General features: G+C 37.6%; 1 protein-coding gene across 1 annotated transcript in view; it reads left to right on the top strand.

Annotated features, from left to right (window-relative positions):
- The window catches only part of SYTL5 (synaptotagmin like 5), a 77,951-nt gene that overhangs the window by 32,291 nt on the left and 22,012 nt on the right, over positions 1 to 23,648 (top strand). The window contains exons 3-9 of the mRNA XM_042810732.1: positions 2,407 to 2,622; positions 10,587 to 10,699; positions 11,828 to 11,954; positions 13,736 to 13,861; positions 17,361 to 17,517; positions 19,150 to 19,279; positions 21,217 to 21,323. Of these exons, the coding sequence (XP_042666666.1) occupies positions 2,407 to 2,622; positions 10,587 to 10,699; positions 11,828 to 11,954; positions 13,736 to 13,861; positions 17,361 to 17,517; positions 19,150 to 19,279; positions 21,217 to 21,323 (976 nt within the window). The remainder of the gene's footprint in view (positions 1 to 2,406; positions 2,623 to 10,586; positions 10,700 to 11,827; positions 11,955 to 13,735; positions 13,862 to 17,360; positions 17,518 to 19,149; positions 19,280 to 21,216; positions 21,324 to 23,648) is intronic.

The following is a 23,648-nucleotide window of genomic DNA, read 5'->3' as shown; positions in this document are numbered from 1 at the left end:
AATGTATCTCCATAGTTAAATATTCCTAACATATTTTTTATCATAAAAAATCTGTTCCATAAGCAAAATGTGAAATGCTTATAAAATAGGGGCTTAAGTAGCTAGATTTTTACAATGAGAGGAAATGTCAATATAAATTGGTGATAGCTCATCCTTTTGTGGATTGACAGTAGCAGTTACTTTCTAGGTATCATGTCAGACATGAGTGAAGACTTTTTTGTTTTCTAGTGAATTTTTTTTACAGCTGTTTGAACTCTGGAAGATTTAGAGCAGCAGAATAAAATTAAGGATACTTGAATTCTGTGCTTTGTATCTGTTAAGATGTAAGTGTGCTTTCCTTGCCTTGTAGCACTAAACTTGAAGCAGTAAAACTGTTCAATTTTTATAAACTTGGGGTATGCATGTTCTTTAAGGTAAAGCATGCTAAGGAAAGATATGGCTTTCTTAAGGCTTCTGATCTCTTCTTTGTTTCTTTGCAAGTCTATTAGGATTAGCAAATATTCCTTCTCTGGTGGCTTCATTTGTGTAGGAATGAGATGAGTGCCTGTGATTCTTGAAGCCACAAGGCTTCAGTAGGGGGGGGTGAAACTCCTTCAGGGATGTTTTGTGCCTCTTGCAGGTGCTGCATGATGGTGCCTACAGCTATGACTACTGGCTGTTTCTTGGCTTTATTCTTGTAGAATTGTATTTCTTGCTGCCTTCATGTTTTACCTCATCTTTACAGAGTGCTAGACTTTCATATTTACATGTTTGATGGACCTAATGTAGGGTAATTTCTTAGATTTGCTTTGGTCTTTCTTGTTGTCCTTGGTGCTTAATGTGATATTAAAGGTCCTAGCTGAAGCACTAGATACAACAAAGCTCCTCTCCAATGCATGTACAGTATTTTGTCAAACAGAAGAGAGATCTTAATATGAATTCACAGAGGAGTGACAAAATATTCCATTATCCTTGCCCGTAACAGTTTTCTTCTTAATAATATCTTCTGTCAAATGCTATCATAATAAATGACTTAGAAATCTCGGTGTATTACAGGATTCTTTCTCCAGCAGCTTGTTAATTTGACTTCTGGACTTTATCTTCTCTTTAATATAAATAGGAGATCAATAAAGACAAATTCTTATTTAATATTTGTAATTAAAATTGTCTAAGTGTGTGATACATTAGATTGCCTTAATATTAAGGAGAACTCAAATGTTAGCGTAGCAAAATTTGATGTTTGCAATACAGCTGGTTCCTGTACTGGGGGATGAAAGATGTTGATAAATCAGTTTAGGTGCATGGTGCACTTGTTATCCATTTTCCATACTGTGTAACTGGTACTACTAGGCTATGGTTGTTTAGAGGTTGTTACAATGGTGTATTTATTATTATTTTTTTTTTTCAGATGAGTCACCTGCTCCCTCCTAACTGTTCGTTTTTTATTGTCTTAAGATACAAATGTGTTTGTTACTATCAGATAAGTTCCTTTTTTTGCTGTTGTAGTAGTAGTTGCACTTTTCATATGGTTCTTTTCTCTTAAGGACTTAACTCATGCACCCACGAAATTGCTGTTTTTAAATTAGGTCTTTAAATGCAAATATTTTTATCCTGCAGAGTCAATGGTAGAGCTGGTAATGTGAAAGTTATGATATCTAAACCAATATTCTCCTTTAAGGAGGAACAGAGGAAAAAAATAAAAAAAAAAGATGGTGTTATGCTATAATATCATTTGGTTAGCCATCCAAAACCTCAAACTATCTGTTAGTTTCTTACTAATCTTTGATGAAATCAACTGTATGCACAGTATAAGCGTATCAGAATAAACCACCATCAGAAATCCTTTCATAAATGGAAGATCTTCATTCCTGAGGAACAAGGGGCACAGAACAGGCAGCTCTATGGTTAGTTGGTTTTGTTTCTAAAGATCTAAGAATTTTTGAGTAGCCATTGCAGAACTGCATTTGTATTTGTGGCAAACTCTACCATGTCACGGTCTCAAATGCTCACTAGTTACTGGAAAGATTTTCTTTTCCTAACCTAAGATTTTCTTTTCCTAACCTGGAGCCACGGAAAAAATCTCAGTTTTGAGCTGCATTCAACCTGGTCTCAGCATGACTTGAATTATTGATAACATACAAGCGAAGATAGTTTGACAGCAGTCCAGAACTATTCAGCTACCTGCAGTCATGTATAATGATCTACCACAAGACTGCATACTTTCTTCTTGATTGCTCATCTGAGAAGTTGGAAGACAGATTTATTCTTCTTTGTTATTTATCTGTCAAAAGTACAATTAATATATGGAGCACATTTTTCATGACCTTATTTGTATGCATGGACATATTGATTGATCTCCAAAAATTTTACCCAAATAACATTCAGAAATCAGTCGTAAATTAAAGGCTTTTATTTTCTTCTTTCTAGGAAGTTGAAAAATGAGCTTCTGGAAGTGAAAAGGAAAGGTGGAAGCCAACACTGCCAACAGGACAACAGCAGGGTCTGCGTTCGCTGTCAGAAAGGCCTGGGCTTCATCTTTGACAGAGGAGACCTGTGCCAGACCTGCAAACTTCGAGTCTGCAATAAGTGTCGTGCAGTGGGAACTGATGGGCAGTGGAAGTGCTCTGTGTGTGCCAAGATTGCGTAAGTCACGCAGCTTTCGTAAATACATGTAGAGATTACCTCTCTGTAGGTAATTGTATGCTGGTGTCACTGTTTTATCTCTTCTTAGCACAAGAGCATGTGCGTAGCAGTTATACAATGGAAGCTTTTCTGGTGTTTTTATTTGCTGCACTGTTTTCCAGTGTTGTATGTTCAAAATCACTTATTTAATATATACTTGGAGGAGCATTTCCCTGGATTAGTTTAGTAATATGGAATTTTGTAGCTAGTCTTAGTAAGATAACCTGGAAGGAAAGTTACATTGTGCAATAGAACTTGGTCAAATACCTTAATGTTTTTACGCCTTAGCTCCCACATCAGTAAGGAAATTACAGATCTAAGGAAAAGACATGATACAAGGGTAAAAATTGGTAATTTCTTAGAGGGAGTTTCTCATTATTTCATAGAGGGGAGTTGGGCTTGTTCTTCTGTTGTTGTTGTAGGTTTGTTGGTGTTTTTTTGTTTCTGTTTGGTTTTTACAGATCAGGAAATAGAGATTTTTTTTCTAAATTGTATCAAAAAGAGAACCCAAAATGGTAGTTACGTCAGACTTTGGCTACCTAGACAGTTAATGAAAAACTAATGGAGCAGGGCAGAGAGTTTAAGGTTTGTGTCTCCTGACTTCAGCTTTAAAAAGCTAATGTCTAAATTTTTAGCCAAATGCTGTAAGCTCTGCATTGGTGCAGATGCATCCAGAGGACATCATTTCACCTCTTCTAAGATGAGTCACATTCAAGCACTTGATTTTATGAAATGTTAAACTGTTAGAGGCACCGCTGGTCTCCTTGTAGTCTACAGCCAATTTCTGAGGTGATCTGAATTCTGTGCCTTTCAGATTTTGTCATTATGAGGTCTAGGTGAGATGACAGAGAGAGAATAGCAAACACTAGGTCTGCTTTTTAAAAATAAATGAAGAGCACGGAATTTGTTGGCCCTGTCAGATTACCTTTATTTTCTCTACAAATACTGGAACAAATGGTCACAGTACCGTTTCAGAACTAAGAAGAACCATCGATGATGAGTTGGCTCAAGAACAAATAATGTCATAAACTTTAATTTCTTCCTTTGAAAGAGTGGCAGATCTCATGGATAGAAGAGGATGCACAGATGTCTTGTAACTTGACTTCAGTGAATCTTTTGATAGCTCCTATCGTACTGTTCCTGTGAGTTTATAAAGAAGGGAGACTGTGCTCTGGAATAAACTCTGTCAGCGTAATTGCGGATGTGCCTGGAGAACTACAAAGCTCTCTTGTCAGAGTAGTTGCTGGCATTTCATTGTCAAAGAAAACAGTGGTTTAGAGCAGAGTATTCACTGGATTTTTACTGTTCAATGCTTTAGTTTGGGACTTGGTGCAGCAGATGAGTTTGCCAGTTTTACTTGCTGGTGACATGAAACTGAGGGATGTTGCAGATATGTTGAAGGACAGGCCTGGGTGTGAGAATCCTTCTTTGTTTTTTTTTGCTCAAAGCTTGTTTCCTGAGGTATTTCTTGCGATAAGACTGACTTGTCTAGAAGATGAGTGATGGGTGTTGTTGTGTGGCAATCAACATCACTGTGCAGACAATTTCAGCTGTTTGCCTTTGGAAGATAGTGCTCAGGACTGTTTACTGGCGGAAGATCTAGCCTGTGATCGAATAACTCCAGTTTGTTATGGGAGGATCGGGGATGATGCCATTGTATCCTGTGAAGGCAAGATACAAGTTGATGCCTCCCTGCTCCCTCTTATCTGTTGGCAAGGCTAGGAAGATAGGAACAAAGGAGTTTCCGCTGAGATCCCAAAGCCAGAAGCTGCCACTTCAAGAACTAACTCAACCACCTTGGGTTTGAGCTGTCACTCCAAAGACAGCTGACTCAACCACTTTGGAACCATTGAAAAGGGGCCATCATCTCCAGTTGTTGCAATCGTCATCATCAACAGAACGATACCTGATGACCCACCACTAGCAATCACTGAACTACGAACCTCACTGGATCCATGGTGGTGACTATCTCCCTCTTGCTTCCTATAAAGACTCCTTGCTTCTTCTTTTCTATCTTTTCTATCGCCCTCCTTCCCTTTCTCATTACCCTAATTCGTAATAGTGTTCGTCCTCCCCTTCCCAATTTCCCTGATTAAGATTTGTAATAACTTGGTCGGACCCACATTTGAACCGTTGTTTCTTAATCTCACGCCAAATATATAGATAATAAAAGAAAATAAAACACAGAGTGAGAAAAAAAGCTTAAGCAGTTGTTCCTTAGGAAAGGATTGGTATAATGCACTGAACGAAAAGCTGAACATGAGTCACATGAATCAACAGTTTTATGCAGCTGCGGATAAGTCCAGCATCACTTAGGATGTGCAAACAGAAGTTTGGCCTACAAAATACATGATACTGTCATTTTTTGTATAGAGTACTCTGCCTCATTTTATGTAGGATGCTATAAGTTGGTCAGCTGGGGCAGGTTGAGCGGAAAATAGTGATAATGAGCCTAGAACATGGTGTGTCCAGGGTAATGGAGGGAGACAGAAACATTTGGCCTAGGCAAGAGAGAAGTTGAAATAACTGAATTTAGAATCTACAAAAGGCAACTGCATTGTGGATGTATACAAGCTGTTCTACATACTGACTTTGGATAGGAAAAGTAATGTGATTCTTGAATTGCAATGAAAGGATTTGGGGTAGCTGGTATGAAAAAGCTATTCATATAATCGGGAGAGGACGCAGAATCTTGTTTTAAAAACAGGCTACACAAACCTGTCTCAGGAATGATGGCGTCAGTAGTTGGTTCTGTTTTGTGGCTGAAAGGTGCATGTGGCCACCTCTCAAAATGTATGTGGTTGTGTTGCATTCTGCATTCCAAGCAATGGCCCTAGCAATCATCTTGAATATCAACTCCAGCTGAAGCTTGCATGTAAGTTACTGCAAAGCATGGTATAAGTTTAAAGCCTTGACAACCCTAGCATTATGTATTTTTATTAAATTCAAATCTTAGTCCTTTTTGTTTTTATATGTTGTTTTTGTAAGACTATAATGGCAGTTAATGATCTGTAAAACGTTTGCTATGCTGCTAAGAAAACACATTATCTTCTACGTGGATAATGTAGAGGTGATGCAGATGGGTATTTCAGTTAAATCCAATCTCTATGCAAAAAAAAAAAAAAATACTTTAAAATTCTTTCGTTTTTGCTTTCCTCTGTTTTACTTAAATGAGAAAGGCAGGGAAAATTAGGATTATTAGGCTTTCTGAATTACATTTAGGAAGTTAATAGAAAGGGAGGCTTTGACAAGATTGAAAGGCTGAAGGCAAGGACAAGAAAAATGAGAAACCAGTGCTAAGAGAGACAGTTATGCTGCATGAATAAGAACACAAGATAGAAGGAGAAAAAACTTTAAGTTACATGGCATTGATCTGCATACAGTGTTTGAGTCCATTAAACTGAGTTGTTTTACCATGCTAGTGACTTAGAAAAACCTAGCAATTTTTCCTTTTTCTTTACACTTATTTTCTTTTAGCAACCTTCATGAAAGAGGTATAAGACAACACTGATATAGACACTAGCACCTACTGTAACAGCTGTATGTTGTACAAGAGAGACTCTGTAAGTCTCTTAAAAGACAGGGATGGATTCTTGGCCTTCATGAACTCTCTTTGGTTTTGTTGTGATACTAATTATTGGTTGCTCTGCCAGGATAGTCCACAAGAATGTCTATTAACTACTGCTTAATGCAATGGTAGTGGCAGTAAACTGCATGGTATGCTATATAATAATAATCTTGCTTATCTGAGGGAACACATTCAAAAGTAAGTCTTTCTTGAAAAGTCTGCTGCAATACACATGGTGTCAGTGAAGAAATTTGTATACTGAGAATCTACTGTGTTTAGCAAAAGAGATGTTTAAGTACCGCAAAATGTGTTGGATAAATCACCTGAACTACACAAATAATACAAAATAGTTGCTGAAACGAAAGACATCTTAGGGCACCGAAAGAGAATGTTGATAATATCAGCCAGCTTTGGTCTATTGCTTCTTTTAATGCATTTTGACCCTTTCTTGTTTCTTGAGTCCAGCCTATCCACTCATGAACAGGAGTTTGGGATTTCTGTCCTACAGCCTTTGATGAAATACCATCTATGAATAGCATTAATATTTAGAGTGAGTTTGTGTGCAGCTACAGAAATACAAAAATTAATAAAAATGAGGAAAAAAAGGGCCAATTTGCAACTGTGTTGATTGACTTGAAGATCGGTTTATCTCAAGATACTCCTTTGGTAAAACCCAGTATTGTTTTCTGAACAAATTAAACACTTGTATGGTAACATAATGGTAGCTGAAAGGATGAGGTACTGTTTGCTTAATAATAAAATCTATCTCGTTGTTTTTCTGTCCACCAGAGTGTCTTCATGTGGCAGTAAGCAAGTCTGACTTAATCTCTTCGGTGCCTCCAAATAATCTTTAGTACCTTTTAATACTATTTCACTAAGGTCAGGTGGTGATGAAGAAGCTCATTACAAATCATTAATTACATTCTAAACCACTTTCAGAGAGAGCTTTAGTGAATTTGAGGAAAGAAATTTGGATGCAAAAAGTGAGAGATGTTTGTTAGAATTTTTAAGAATAACAGACTGAGATTTATACATAAACTACCTTGCAGTTTTTAGTTACAGGGGAAGGATACTCCATTTGTGTGTCCTTAAGGAGAAAGTAACTTGTTTTTTTCTGTTATCAGAGTTATTACCAGATAGGATATAAGGTTGCAAGATTAATTATTCAGAGGTCAAGAAGAGCTAGAGCCAAGTCTTCTCCCAGATTCTGTGGTCTGTTGTCACTGAGGGCAGAGAATAAGATAGTCTTTATTAATGAGATGAGATGTTATAGTGTTTAATGAGATAAAATGAGCCTTTGTGTAGCAGTGCACTTGGTGAAAAAGAAAGTTTTCTGCTCCGTTCCTTGCATACGAGGAACAGCTGAGTCATCAGCATCTATCAAACACAGGTGCTAGAAGAGACACTTTCCATCTAGGTCACATTTTTCCTGTATCATCTTAAAATGTGAATAAATTTATCATTTAATTTAAAATCACATTCTTCAAGCAGTCTTCTAGTTTTTCATCTTAATGCTGTGTTCTTCATCATGGTTATGTTTAGATGTATATGAATGGGGACTTTATTTTTGAATTCTTCAGCAAGATAAAATACCTAGGTGGCCCAGGTTAATACAATTGAATTAAGCAGTGCTGGGAGACCTATCTTCATCTGTGCAATAATTATATTGTCTCAAAGTGTCATGAAAACTCAGTATCATTGTGACAGTTACTCACATTAGGATCTTAAGAATAGATACTTCAAATGCTTTAGAATAAAAATGTTCATCAGATTTCCCTCCACGCCAACTTCCGTGTACGTTTGTCTTCTTTTAATAGAATCACAATTTTCTATTTAATAGCCTCACAGCATATAAAAAATACTCTGAAATTAATTTATGCTGTAGAAAGTATTCTGTGCAATTGAATGCATGCAAAGGTGGGTGTGTATGTTTTGGTTATTTATCTATAGGCTACACTTTATCCAGCTTTTGGTCCTGCTGTTGTTTTCCAATTTTACTTCCCAAAGAGGAAGTGAGATACTTGGTAGTGGTGTTTTTCTGTTGTTTTTTTGTTTGTTTGTTTGTTTTGTTTTTTTTTGTTTTTCTCACAGAAAAAGTAAAAATTGGTAATTTCCATCTTAAGTGGAATTTAACAATGAAGTGTCTTCCAAAAATGAGAGTGGAAAATAACAAGCTGAGTTGTTGGTAGGGACAGGCTACAGGTTGTATTGTTTGGAAGCTGAGCAATGTGTTAATGAAGCTACTGTGTTTATTGGGAGGTTAGAGAGGAAGAAGCATGAATACTCCCTCTCACACGTGTATGTAATTATCAGGCTCACTAATTAAAACCCACTGAGGAGTTTATGCAGTACCTACAGTGTTTTGTTCTAAATGTAGCTACTTGAACATGATTTTCTTTAAAATTTTCCTACGTATTTTGAGAATAGGGAAATGCAGTCAACAACAATTGCTACTGTTAAAATTTATAACTCTAGTTTCCTTCTTTCTAAAGGTACTGGTTTTAACATCTGTCACATATCCAGGAAGGCCAGGCTAAACATTTTTTGTAATTTTGTTTGTAAAACACATTTTTGTAAGTTTGTATGTAGCTATGTGTAGCTAACTGATGAAGGAAAGAAAATACCTATGTGTACCATGATTGCAGCAGTGATGGAACCTGAATCCATTTCAAAAACAAGTGAGAACAAACCTGGGAGAACTGATTTGATGTAATGCTGTGTATGTGATCTTGATTCTCTTCCCACTGGAACAATTATCTAGATGGAAATGGTTAATTTAGGTTCGGTATCAAAAATAGAAGAAAGATGTGCTATTTTAGTAGGAAAGACAGCCTGCCTTTGTCATAATTATACGTGCATGAAAATAATGTCATTGTAAGATGATTAGGTTTCAATTTTTGTTTCGGAATGTCAAGTGCAATTATGAAATTCAAACCTCAAGTCAGAAACTTTGGCATATAATCTGAAATCATTTTCATTCGTGTAGAACAAGAATTATTTTTGTAGATATTCCTGCAGTGCATGAATGATTAATATTATATGAACATTAGCCTTCCTACGAATTGTTCAGCATACATAAAAAATACATTTGCACATCTCATCCTGTATTAGTGTGCTAAAAAGTACAGAGCTTTTTATTTTTCCCACTTATTTCATTAAAATGTGATATTTTTATAGAATCTGTTAGGTATGGACACTTTCACAAACGAGTGCTACCAGAGGCTGGGAAGCCAAGACAAAGTGATGTTGATATTAAGGATAAAGGTCCAATGTAAAGGTTGAGGCCTCTATACTTGCTCCAAGTACTCTCAGAATAGCTGACTACAGATGGTTTCCAGAAGGTGGATGTCAGGGGAGGACCTCCTACCTCTACCCAGACCATAAATGAAGCCTGTATCCAAGGGGAAAATGACACTTGGGGAGTTTTGTGCCAAACCTAGGAGTAGCTGAGGGAAAAATAAGTGAACCACGTAGATCATCTAATACATCATTTATGTTGTAGTAGAATGCACTGGTATAGTTGAGTGTATGACAGTTTTACAATGTGATACAAAGCACTAAACTTGCTGTAAACCTTGACATAAAAATAACTGCACAGGGAAGTGCATGCTGTAAATGAATTGTGAAAATACACGTTTGGAAAAAACTGGTTTTCATATCATATAGTTTCTAATACAGTGACTCTAATATTCGTATCTTAAAAAAAAAAAAGTAATTTAACATTTCTGAGTGGAAATGCAGAGATTTTATTTAACACCTTGCGTAGTGACCTACTGTGCATACAAAATACATGATTTTGATGTTAGAAATATGCAACAACGAGGTAAGGCAGTAATCTTCTGCTACCTCATTTGTGTGCATGTTTTGGATTTGGAATTTTCATGCCAGGAAGGCTAAATTATTTCTTTTCTGGAATAGGTTAGCAAGTTTTCTTACTGGACATAAAGTAATTAGGAATGTGTCTGGAACTGAATCATTTTTTGAGTGATTTTATATGTTTATTTATTCATCCATTTGGAATATTTGTGATTAGTGGCTTTTTGCCATCAACTGTACGTGGTAGGGCAACAAAAGTGGTGATGCTTTAATATAATGAAACCTGTTCAAAGACACCTGGCAATTCGCATCAAAAACTTACCAAACAAAAACAGCAATGACGATGCAGGCTTTCTTTTTGTGAGTACAAGCAGAAGGATTTGAAATCTTTCCAGTTACCTCCAGAAAAGACAGCATTATCCAAAACAATAGCAAAGCCACAAGTTCTGTCTGAACTCTGAACACACATATGGGTAATTCGTAACAGTCCTGACATGTGGAAAGACTGCATTTAGTGGCTTTTTGTCTTCTTCCCATGCAGACAACTAAGGATAGTGACAGGAGAATGGTTCTTTGAAGAGAGAGCAAAGCGCTTCAAGCAATCAAATCTCGGAACCGATGTTGTCAGACAGTCCATCCTGCGCAAGTCCCCAGGTAGGGACCTCAACACAGGCATTTGCTGCATACACTTAATACGTTCAAACCATTTTCCCGGGGTGTTTTACCTGTGTTGTATTTCATTCTTCACTGCAGAAGATGTAAGCGTGATCAATAATCAGCCATTTTTCGTCTTTGTCTCTCTTATTTGTGATGGTAATATGTGAAATGCATGATCCATGGTTTCCATTTTGGAAAGTCAGGTGAGATTGGAGATGTACCTTTGGTTCAGGTACCTCCAATAAGTTGCACCCGCGTGCTTACGTAAAGAAAGCATTCTGCTGTCCTGATTGAGCAGAGCAAGCATATGCTGTTTGGGAGCTGCTGTACTACCTTGCTGGTACCACTGGATTAAGAAATAGAAGTTCAGCCTGAATCCTTATGCTTCGCTCTTCTCATAACTATTTCACTCTGATCACAGAAATTGGTACTTAAGTATAGTCTCTTTTCAGAGGTGGCATTCAAGTCTTTCAGTACTAATGTGGTACTTACTGGCAGGTTGTAGGGGAGGGTCTGGTTTACTGCTATTGCAAGAATCTCAGGTGCAAATATATTGCTTAGCAAAATGCTGATCTTCTGATCTTTCCAATACCGGCATGCTTCAGAAACTGTTGGACTGATGTATCTAATGTTTCTGGTGGTTTTTTTTTTGGTTTTTTTTTTTTTGTATTTCCATGTTGTGTGACTTTTCTTTACTATATATTTATATTTGATAGACACATTTGAAAAAATGAGCCATTTTTTCTGCCATCTGCTCCCAAATGAGCATGCATTTTAATTAAGAAAACATTATTTCATGCAACACAGAAAATGCGCTACACTGCAATATTATGTTTCAAGTCCTTTGATTATTAACTGTAGTGTCAGTGATGAATTCAGAAACATAGTTCAACAGTAAAGCTGGGAGGAAGAAACATTTCAAACTACTTGAACTTTATTTTTCCTTTATTAAACAGCAAAACTAAAGAGCCCTCCCAGCTGTTTTCATATGATATTTTATCATGTGGTTTCATTTAATACTGAAACATTGAAAACCTCTTTTTGCAGATTGTTTAATGTTTGCTGCCTTTACATGTTTAAACATTGATTTTTGTTGTTGTTTTTTTTTGTTCCCCTTCACTGTAGATACAATTTCCAGTAAGGCTGGAGAAAGAACGTTCAAAGATCAACACCAAGAGAATGAAGAAAAAGAAATATCAACCTCCTCCCTAACTGGACATAAATCAATCTTTGGCAAACCTAGAAAGATAGGGTAAAGCCTTTTCTTTTTAGAAAGTGAAAATCTCATAACAGCTGCATGCGGTCAAATGGATTGTCTTTTGAGACTCTCCAACAGTTCACATCAGCCCCAAATTTTCCAGAGTTAGAAAGACTCTTCAATTGAAAGCTGCTTCCTATAATTAGACTGCTGTCTCCAAGGAAATACAGCTGTAATTATCCTTCAGCTATAAACATAGCAGGAAAAAAAAGCAATTTAACTGCTGGATTATTCCTATTTATATTTGAAATAGCAGAGGGTCTCTAAAAGACATTTGCTGAGAAGGCAAATTCAAGAAAGGCCTGTTTTCTACATACGCTCATTGCTCCCATTTACAAGTCATGTTTTCCTTTGGCTTCTAGCTCTGCAAATTTAGTGTAACAATCAAGCAGTGATCCTTTGTTTTTTTGTGTTGTGACAGTGAATAAAGAGATGTGATGGTGGTCATTTTACAGCCTGTGAAGTGTATAACCCCACTTAGGCCATGGCCTTAGAGAAGTGCTCACTTATTCTCAGGGGACATGGACAGATGCATTGAATATATGGTTGCATGTGTGATTTTCAAAGATAACTTGAGAAAGTTCAATGAATGGGAATAAAATTGGATGAATGTTCATGTTATGGGTAGAGCTGTGGATCCCAACCGTAGGGTGGGTAGATGGCTTTCTACACCTTGACTGTTGAGGAGTAGTAGGTATGGAGTTCCTTCCTCCAGTCAATCAGAAAATGTGAAGTATTTTTCTCTGTTTAGTAATGGTGAAAAGAGCATCAGAACATCTCTGGCTTCTCAAATGAAGGTGAAGAAGAAACCAGCTAAGGGAATTTATTGTAGGGGAACTGATTGGTAGCTATAGGGAGAGCACCTTAAAATTTAGTTTTCGGATCCTCTTTTACTTAAATCCATTGAACATTTACTCATGAGAAACGAATTGTTTTGGTTGGGTTTTTTTTTCATTTTCTTTTCTTTTTATTTTTATTTTTTAGTAGTTTTCAGCATTTTTCAGTTTGTGGTTTGGAACATCTTCCAATGGTGACATTCCCCATAAATTTATCTCCACAAGAAATAGGCCGCTTCTCTTAGGAGTAATTCATTACTTCTCCTCTTTCTTCCTTGCTCCTTTTTCCTCACTCAGGTTTCATGTTCATATATTTCATGAGTGCATTTGCTTTAGCAAAGCCATTTTGGGGCCAACTCCTTAAACTTAGCATAATGGGAAACCTTTTACACTCTTGCTTGTATGTCTGTGAAGTATACTGTGACTATTCAGTTACATGTAATTTCATTTCATCTTTTTAAACCAAGTACTGCAGGGTGAGGTAAGACAAGGAGGTGGTGTTGTGTTTTCAGAAAGTCTGAGGTATTGCTATGTACAAGTATAGAAACTGCAAAGAGAAAATACACTTGGTGTAATTTCCTACAAGAAAATACATGTACTTGATCAAAAACTCTTTGCTGTGTATCTACTTAAAATTCTGAGGATTTCATGAGGCACTATTAGTTCATAGCAAGTAGTTAACCTTTTATTCTGTGATTCTGTGGTATTTTGATGTTCTGTGTCTTAAAGTAGCTTACTGTAAATATGATGCTGCTTTTGTTCCTAGAATCAGCTTGAAATTCAGATTTGGAACTTTGTTGACAATTATATCCCAAGTTGTCCGTAGCTCAGACATAAATAGAATGTGCACTTTGGGGTATTTCAGCCAGTTTGCTGTTTCTGGGAAAGATATTGCAACTTTTACAACATTTTTTTTTTTTAATTTCCTGTTTTCATCAGGAAGATGATCAAGGCAGCTACCAAAGGAGAAATTACAATTGCAAAAGATGAAGGTGGAAGGCGCATAGGCTGTGAAGCTGAATGCCAAAGCCTACACAGTAGCAAGTCAACGCCTTGTTCTGAGAGGTGAGTGGCAGAAATCTGTTGCAGTTTGTGCTGAAATTGACGTATGTGGCAGTCCACAGAATTGGATTGTCTTCGATTGCCCTGAGTGAGCACAGTCTGAGAAGGAGAGCTTCTGTTTTAACAACTAACTAAATAAAAATTACTCTGTCCATCTCTTTTTTCTCCCTTATGTTTAGGTGGTGATTGCTGTCAGTGCATTGGTTTTTCTTTTCTGGCTTTTAATCCAGCAAGTTGTGTTCACGTTGCAGAACTGAGGACCTTTTCCCCAAAATTTTACTTTTGTAATGACATGTTAATTCGTTATAATTTGTAACTTTTTCTTTCAAAGGATCTGTTTTATCCTTCTCTTTCCAATATTATGTTCCAGTTATTTCTGTTAGAGTTCCATTTAAAATTCTTTGGGACTTAGAAAATCTTTGTTATTGCCTGTTTTGATAGTATTATAAAATGCCACATGCAGTATTCTTCTCATCTCACCTCCAAAATCAAGTAAACAAACAACTTCTTTATTTTTCTTGTTCACTTGGTAATCTATACTGAATACCCATATGTTTTACACGCATTGGAAATTTGATAATATGGGTTTCTGTAGAGGAATGAAAATTCCTGCCTTATACAGATTTTCAAAAATGTTTGTTGTAGTTTATCCATTGTTACCTTATAGAACTGAGTAGTACTGATTAAAAATAACAACAAACTTTCCCAGGCTACCCTCCATCGCTGTTTCAAATTAAGGGAATATAATAGCATGTTGTGTCACTGTTGCTGCCCTAGATTCTCCTGCGTATTTTTTATTTTTGTAGTTGTCCCATCTTTTAGCGGCATTGTCAAAACTCTGAGTATTTCACCTACCAACAGGGAGATTGAGAAAGAATGAAAGTTCTTTCTGACTATTTTGATTTAAGAAAAGCTGTACTGAGATGAGAAACGGGAAGGCCTGGGCCAGGAGTTCATCTCTTGGACTGGTTTATTTCTACTGCTGCAGGAATGTTTACTGTTACTGCAGCTGAACAAACTGAATTTGCAGCATCAGGATACTCCTTAGATGAATAGTGTAGGAATTTTAGACTCATCTGTGCAAATGCTACCCCATCTTATTGAGGTCTTGTCTACCATGTGGAAATGCATAGTATTGTCACCTTATAACAACTTCTTTCATTGTTGTCTACGTAATATACGTATAAAAAAAGTTGGGCCCCTCTCTAAAAGCAGTCTGAAATAAGCACAAAGGTCTGAAGATGACCTTCCAGTATTTAAAAGGGGATTACAGACTGGAGGGGAATCAACTTTTTACAAGGGTAGATAGTGATAGGACAAGAGGGAACGGTTTTAAGCTCAAGGAGGGAAGGTTTAGATTAGATTTCAGAGGGAAGTTCTTCATAGAGAGAGTGATGAGCTGCTGGCACAGGTTGCCCAGAGAGGTTGTGGATGCCCCATCCCTAGAGGTGTTCAAGGCCAGGTTGGATGGGGACCTGGGCAGCCTGGTCTAGTATTAGATATGGAGGTTTTGGGTCCTGCATATGGCAGGGGGTTGGAACTTGATGATTCTTCCACCCCAAGCCATTCTATGATCTGGTATGCAAGTGCTCATTCTGACTGATGATTACAGAATCTCTCATAACACATTTTGAAATCTTTGTTATCCCAGTCCTGTGTGACTTAGGAATGCTTCTGTTGTTTCACATTAGTTTACAGAGTGAGGAAAAATTCTGTAACAGGAGCTTTCAAAACACAAAGTTAAAGCAATCTATCAAAAGTGGTGTGACAGAATAAAAATCAAATTTTATTTTTTATTGATATTACTCAGTGCAGTTTGACAACTGACCATGGTTGGCAGGTTTAGAAATTAAGTGTGCAATGAAATACAAGAGCTTTGACAAAATACAGATGACAGCCAGGTGCTTTGATTTTCTGACTTCGTGGCACCAAAAGCACTTCTTTATGTGAGCAGATAGGACTAAAATTCAACCAGACCACATTTTTTAGGGTTTGTTGATCACTGATTCATCAGATTAAAAAGTAGTAGTGCGATTATATGAAGTGCACATGGGTGAGAGTGAGTTTATTATGAGTAATCTACTCTTGTTGATATAAGAAACAGAATGATAATTGTTTAAAAGGTTTCTGTATGACCAATAATGGACAAAATATTGTTATGTAACATTAGTAGACAGTTCTGGTTTTTGGAGTTTTCCTCTCTATTCTTTGTTTTTAATAACTCTACAAATGTGATCTGTGTTCCCTGCTTAGGGTAGACAGTAACTGAGCATTTGTTTTCAGTTCAGCAGTAGTTCTGATACACATTTTTGTTATTTTAGAGAAGATTTTTACTGCTGTTACCCTAATGTGGTATGACAAACTGAAGTGAAGGTGAAAATCAGATGTGTGCACAATGAAGATGCTTGCAGATCTAAAATAATGGCTAAGCAAGCTGAAAACACGCTTTAAGTTCCAAAATCATTTTCTCCAGCAAAATCGCATTACCTCTGTCCTTTGGTGCTGCGTTTTTCTGCATGAAAAAGGCTGTGGTGCTTGCATCAATTGCTGTTTATCAGTAATTGTTTGAAATAGTAAGTAGGACTGTGTACAGAACTGTTACTGTCTGGCAAGGCTCTGTTACAGTTCCCTAGGTTGTGAAGGAAAATGAAAATATCTGAACTGATGTTTGCAGGGAAAGAGGGAAGAATGGATGAGTCAGGAACTTGGATTTTTGCTTCTAATCAAATTTCAAATGGAAATAGGACTTAGGCTGGAAACGTTAAAATAAATTTTAAAATCATTTTCATTCTTTCAAGAGTTAAAAAGTGATAAAAATAAAAAGTACAACAGCTTACCTTTCCTAGCACTCTAACACATGGACTGATCAATATTTTCTAATAGAAAATGTCCCTCTTGTCTGCTGCAGCATTAGATAGCAATTGGGCATGGTGACCACAGGCTGCTTTTTGTCACTTTTCAGTCTGGTTGAAATGATCTGCCAGCTGGGGTCACAAGTCATTGTCATTATATAAATAGGATGGTGCTCTTCTAGCAGGAGAGAGGATAATTGTTTTTCTGGAGAGGAAAGAGAATGCACAGCTGAGGATTTTAGAATTCCTGGGGATAGTGCTGACAGAAGTGATCAGAACTGTCAGATCCTGGTAATTTTTCTTCAAAATGAGGAGCAGCTCATTCCCCGTATGGGAAGTCCCACTGGAGGCCTCACGCCTTCTGCTGAGATGCTCGTGTGCTGTCACATGAACATGTGGCAGTGCAGCAACTGGAGAAGAGGCGCCTGCTCGGGCTATTCACACTTCTGGCAGAGATGCTGAAAACAGGTATAGGCGTGACATAATTGGTTCACCCCAGCTTATGTTTGTCTTTCCAGGTGGCCATTTCCTTCCAGTGGATGACACGGTTCATCCAGAGCAATGCAATTCTAATAAACCGTTATCAGTGATATTTTATTCTGTGGTTTGCTGGAAGCAGTAACGCTTTTTTACTCTTATCTCCTTCCCAGAGGAAGCACTCTTTCCCTGAACAGCAGCGATACTGAAGCAGCTGCAGGCCATGTAAGAGGGGCCATGGGCCCTGCAAACAGAAGCAGTGCTTCCATATCTTCCCTCCTGAGGTCGCCGGCGCTGAGCACATGCAGCATGACTGCAGATTATAGCAGGGTAAGTTCCCTGATGTAGAGCTGACACCAAATGGAGCTGGCGCCGAGCAGGACAGCTTGGCTGGTGTCTGCTCTGTTAGATCAATTTGTAGCTCAGGAAGGACGAGCCCGGTGGAGAAGATTTTGTCTCTTCTATAATTCTGCTGGGACCAATGAAGGTCTCTACTAGAGCAAGATTTGTCGTGCTCTATCAGTGATGTGGTTTTTGGTTTGGCAGGCATTTTTCTGTCTAAAAATTGCTGCTGATATCCAGAATTGCTTAATGACTTACAGATTTTGAAGTGGGAAGCACAAGGGATGAGTGTACATGTTTTTGACACTGTAGGGCCTTGAATAAGTGCCGTGAGCTAAGGATGTGACTCTCCAGCATGCAGGGCCCAGCACACCCCCCCGACTTCTGAGGGAAAAGATCAGCAATTGCAGAAAATCAGGCAGTACATGTCTTAATTTTTTGGATTTGTTTAAATTGTGGCATAGCACACAATGTGTGCTAGATGCTGTCAAAATGAAACATCTGGGACTCCTCTTACTTGCTGTTATTAGGCCTCTAGAGGTGTAGATGGCCATGTCTGAGTCAGCATCCTTGGCTGCTTCATAATAAGCAGGATTTGGCTCACTTCAGCAAGAAGCAAACACCATCTTCGTTCCTTTATCAGACGGGTGCTCTTGGCTGTCTGCTGAGTGGAACAACCATCCTGCATTCATTTTGGTCATCTCTCCTAAGAAATCAGGCTTATTCCAGTCAGTTAGTGGGCATGGTGGTGATGGATTGACGGTTGGCCTACATGATCTTAAAGGTTCTTTTCCAACTTCAATGATTCTAAGTTGATCCAAGTTGCAACAACACAAGTTGTATAGAAGGAAAGTCAAATTTATAGTCAGAGATAATTCTTTTTGTCACTGGAAAGAAATAGATGGGCTTTTGAACTCCATCTCATTGAGAGAACACATCCATTTTTTCCAGCTTCCAAGTACTTTGTCTAATTTATAATCTTTTATAAAAATGAATTAGTATTAGTGAAGGCCAGTTATGAGTGCTGTAAATAAGTTAATACTTGCTTTATTTATATTCTTGCTAGCACACAAATTGTCTTTGTTTCAAGTGCATTAGATGTCATTGAAAAAGACAAATCCATTCAATTTGGACACAGTTGATGTTGTTAGCTATTCCTTGTACAGGAAGGCAAGAAAAAAATAATAGTATCAAGCATACTAGCTTTATTTAAGGAATTATGCTATCATAATTTAATTAGTTCAAATCCATTTACTTCTAATCTGACAAATTATGCTGGTATAAAGCGAATACTTTTTCTTCTTTTTTTGTTTTACATAATTTCTAGGCTAAATTAGCATAGTATAGTTGTTTTTTTTTTTTTAACTTTCCTTCCCTCACTCCTGATTTTTCAGTTGCGAACTCAGACTGTACACATGAATTGCAGTTTTTGGCAAATTTTATGCATGATCTGTACTAAGCAGCGCAGATTAAGTGGTAAACTAAATATATTCAGTTATAGTCCAGGTGCTAAAGAAGCTTTGGATTTCTGGAAATTAATAGAAATGGTGCTTTTGTAGACTGATGGTAAGTAAGTTCAATTTTTGTATTTCTGGGATGTGCCTTTTTCTTACTGAGCAGGACACTGGTTCAGAAAATGGCATGATTATTCCAGCAAGTGAAAGTGTACCTGAAGATTTAGTAAAGAAGCACCGTAGAAAAGCATCTGGAACACCTTCCATTGCAGTTTCTAGAGTATCTTTGTCATCAGGCAAGTATTAAGTCTTCTTTTTTTCTGCTAGCCCTTATCATTAGAAGATTATGGCTATTCTTGTGGGTCTGTGATTTCTGTTTTTAGTGCACATCAGAAGATCAGGTATAAGAGTCATGTACTTGCTGATGTTCATCCTACAAAATTCATCTTTTTTCTAATTAAATTTATGCCACTTAATAAGTTTCACGTTTGAAAATATGGTAATCCTTACTGGCAAATGATATACTCTAGGACTTGTTACAAGATTTTTATTGACAGTTTCACATTGTTAAATCGTTCCCTGTGTGGTCAACCATATAAAATACTATCTGTGAGCTATCTGTATAAAATACAATTACATTTCACACCCTCTTTGCCCAGAAACAAATCACACTGAGAAACAATGAGCTGTCAGATAGCAAGTCCCTTACAGCTGTCACATCATTTTGGTTTTTATGCATGAAGCATTGAACGCTTGGTTTAGCTGTGATTTACCTCATTTCATTGGAGGCTGCTAGGTAAATGAGGCTTGCCCAGGAAGAGCCTCTTTGCATCAGTGGGTGGAGATCCTCCTTTCCTACCTGAAATGGGAGGCAGGTGTGTCCTGCACTCTTCTGCCTTTTACTCTGCTTCTTACAGGCTAACAGAGTGGGTTCAGATTCATGTTTCTCTCTGAAGAAGAGCACAGGGATCACTCTTTCATCTGAATTTAGCCCAAAGCAGAAACCTAGTGACAAATCCCACTGAGTTAATCAAAGGAGTTACAGTCCTCACCTTAGATTTTTTTCCACTTGAAAGCATCAGGGTTTCTTTGAGAATACTGCATTATGCAATTCCTGGCAGAGGCATTCCTGGCTATTACTTTATTTCTGAAATGACTGTTTCTTCTGCTTCTGCTGCCTTACAAATTACAGGCTTTCTGAGCATTTAAGAGCTGGCCTCATTTTACTAAAGTAGATGCTGAGCAAAATTGGAGGCAGCTTGGGAACATCCCTCAGACTCTTTGTTGTCTTATTTCTGGGGGATTTCAGAGGCTGCTGGCACAGCTGCCCAGAGAAGCTGTGGTGCCCCATCCCTGGAGGCTCAAGGCCAGGTTGGATGGGGCCCTGGGCAGCCTGAGCTGGTGGGGGCAGCCCTGCCCATGGCAGGGGTTGGGGTGGTGTGGGCTTTGAGGTCCTTTCCAGCCCAAACTGTTCTGTGATTCTATGGCATAAGCTCAAAATGCAGACCTTTCCTGTCACATCAGTTATAGACCAGAAGAGGATGGACAGCAGAAAACTTTACAGATTCTTATCTGCAGGATGTAGAAGTATTCTCTTCATTTTTTTAAATCTATTTATTGAACAGTAGCACAAAACATTTAAGGGGGAGAACAAAGAAAATATTTCTCTAAAATATCTAGCATCTCTTGTGCCTTTAAAGAAGGGATGAGAAACTTGTGGAAATTTTAAAAAATGTAGAATTAGAGACTTACTTGCTTTGACCCTTTCTGCACAGTGGTGGCAGAAATGTTTTTTGTGCCCTTCTGTATCTCAGGCTGCTTAAATCTGAAGGAGATGCTGAAGGGTTTTTGGTTATGGTAGGTAATGTTGTCGTCTCTAGAAATGCTTGGGCATTATTCCAAGTAATGCAGTATTCCAAGGTAATAGGTCTAACATATGAAGTCAAAAGCTTGATCTGTCATGTCATCCACTGGAAACAATTACATCAGATAAAAAGTGCACGTGAAAAATGTTGGCAGAAGGCCAAATAGCACCATAAAACATGTTTTTCTATTTTTCGTCACGATGGGCATTTGTCATAGAGTTTGTGAGCGATGTGTACAGAAATGCAATTTTAACGTTTTTCCTTTGAAATCAGTCTGAGACAGCACTTAGTAAAGAGTAGCAAGGCAAAAGTGGCAGTATTCTTTACACAAAATTGTAATGAGCTGCTTTGTTACTTTCATTTTCTAGACCGTAGCCGATCTGAGATAGATTTGAGTGAATCTTACTCTGAAGGAAAACAGGATACCTTGAGCGTAAGAAGCAAATCTGTACCTAGCGCCTTAGATGAGGAGCTGGTGAGTTGTAAACATGTGAATGTTTATCTGGCAGAAATCGTGTTTGCTCAGTCTTAGAAAATCAGCACTGTATGTATAAGTGATACAAAATGTACGTTGAGGGGTATTAAATGAGTTTTTAAGCAGTTTCATTTTTCTTTAGTCTGTTGGCTGTAGAATGATTCCAGTGAATAACAGTTTGCTATTAATTTGCTACTTTTTGAGTATTCAGGTGAATAACACTGAATTTCAGGCTCCAGATTATAGATACTCCGAAGTGCTGTTAAATCCTACTTTCTTCATTTTTACTTTTTATGCTGAAAAATACTGTATCAGCTGTAATCTTTATCTGTTTCTGTCTTTTGCCTTGTTTCTTTGGAAGATGAAGCCCTCCCTATCTTTCCCACCACTTTTGCCAATCTCTTCTTTCTGTTAATCAGTTTCTTACATACATCTGCATTCCTCTTTTTGTGTGGTCTGTAAGGACTGCCTTTCCTGATGTGATAGCTAACTTCCCTCTCACATTATGCACGTATTCAAGACAGATGCACAAGTTGCAGGTGTGCATCGATGCCATGAAAAGAAAAAAAATCCTAGCTTGTTGAGTATGCATGAGGAAAAGAGTAATTTGAACATTTTTTCATTTAATCATAGTTTGTTTTGAAGTTTCCAAATGCAAATGGTTAGCTTGAAAAAAAAAAAAAAAAAAAGAGAAAAGAAACATTACCTGCTGCAACAGTAATGTTTTGTCTTTTGCCATAATACTTTCCTATCATCTGCTCTTTTCAGAAGGGCATTGGCCATGGGACACGTGTCCCTTTCTTGTAATGTTTGATACTTGAGGATTTGTGGAAAACAGTAAGTTGGGATTCCCATCTGTTTCTTGGGTTGTAACCACCTAGTGAATTTGCCTGCAGCATTGCTCTGTTTGGAAACATTTAGGGAATAACAAGCCATTTCTGTGCATCAGATTTATGTTGAAATAACCTTTAAAAATTAATGTTTTATTATTTAATTTTAGTAAAGAAAAAGGGTGCGTTCTTGATTTAGAAGCTGGAAAAGATGGCAGAAGAAAACCATAAAATAAGAAAATAAGAGCTTTAAATATTTTATGTTGGTTTCCTGTTCTAGTTGTACAGAGTGTGATAGTTGTCACTTGGGAATTTCTTTAAGGCATGCACCAGAAGTGTCCTATCCAGAGTAGTTTTAGGTTATTTGATTTTTGCCTTCCTTGTACACGGAAGGGAGTTTTTGCTTTCTCTAAATGAAATGCCAGATTGCATCTCAGCGTATTTTTTAGGGTAGTTTGACTCATGGGACTACTTCAGTGTCTTGCCTTAGATTGCATATGAATGCTGTGTTTTGAGATGAAGGTTATACTCCCACTGGGGTTTAGTTTTGGTGCTTGATACAAGAGACAAAAATAAGAATATCTGATGAAAATTACAACAGTTCCTTTAGTCTGAGAAGAATTATGAATTCCTTCATCTTGACTGGCTGGTGGACCTAGCTGAGGTCCTTTAGTCTCTTGTAGGTGATGGGAACTAATGGTAGTGGTGTGAGAGATGCCACACATTAATAAGATAAGCAGATTGCCAGCTGGAAAGGTGGAAAAAGGATTTTTGCTGCTCTGCTCCCAGCTTTATCAATAGCACCGCTTACATGTAGAGATAGAGTGGTATTTTTCTTCTTACTCTTGGAAGTGGGAAGGGACGAGAAAGCTGCATGCTGTGGTATTTTTCAAGGAGCCAGCTAAACATGTAGTGCTGCTCTCAGTTGTGTGCACCTTATCTTCAGAGGTGTGCGTTGAATTCCTGACCAAGTAGTGTTCATTACGTGCTCAGCTGCTTTATTAGAAGGAATTGGATAATGTGCATTTTGTAACTCCCCCTGGAGACCACAAGATTAGTGTCCTTCCAGCTCTAACTTTAATAGGCTTATATAAGCTAATAACAGTAACCAATTATGTAGCTACTGTTCTGTAACACCGACTGAGAAACATAATCATTGTAGTGGAGAAGGAATTAAGTGCTTATGTTAAATGGTAACCATTTGTTTTAAATTTATATTATCGCTTGCAGACAAAAATTGGTGATCACGTACTTACCGTTAGGACTCAGCTCTTTCAAACAGAGTTTGAATTTTGTGGTGCTTTGTGGAGCCAGGAGTTGGCATTGATGATCCTTATGGGTCTCTCCCAATTCAGGGTATTCTGTGATTCTACAACTCCCTGTCACGGAAGGGCTGTCAACAGTTGAGTGTCTAAAACTTAAGCATCCCATGGCGAAGATGGTACCTCACTGTGATTTGTCCTGTGTATAACTATTCACCAATCAAAATTCAGTA

Source organism: Centrocercus urophasianus, unplaced genomic scaffold (genome assembly GCF_019232065.1).
Source record: "Centrocercus urophasianus isolate 14NV4802_14NV808 unplaced genomic scaffold, USGS_Curo_1.0 seq_12, whole genome shotgun sequence".
Taxonomy (NCBI): domain Eukaryota; kingdom Metazoa; phylum Chordata; class Aves; order Galliformes; family Phasianidae; genus Centrocercus; species Centrocercus urophasianus.
This window is presented reverse-complemented; position numbering and strand designations above follow the sequence as displayed.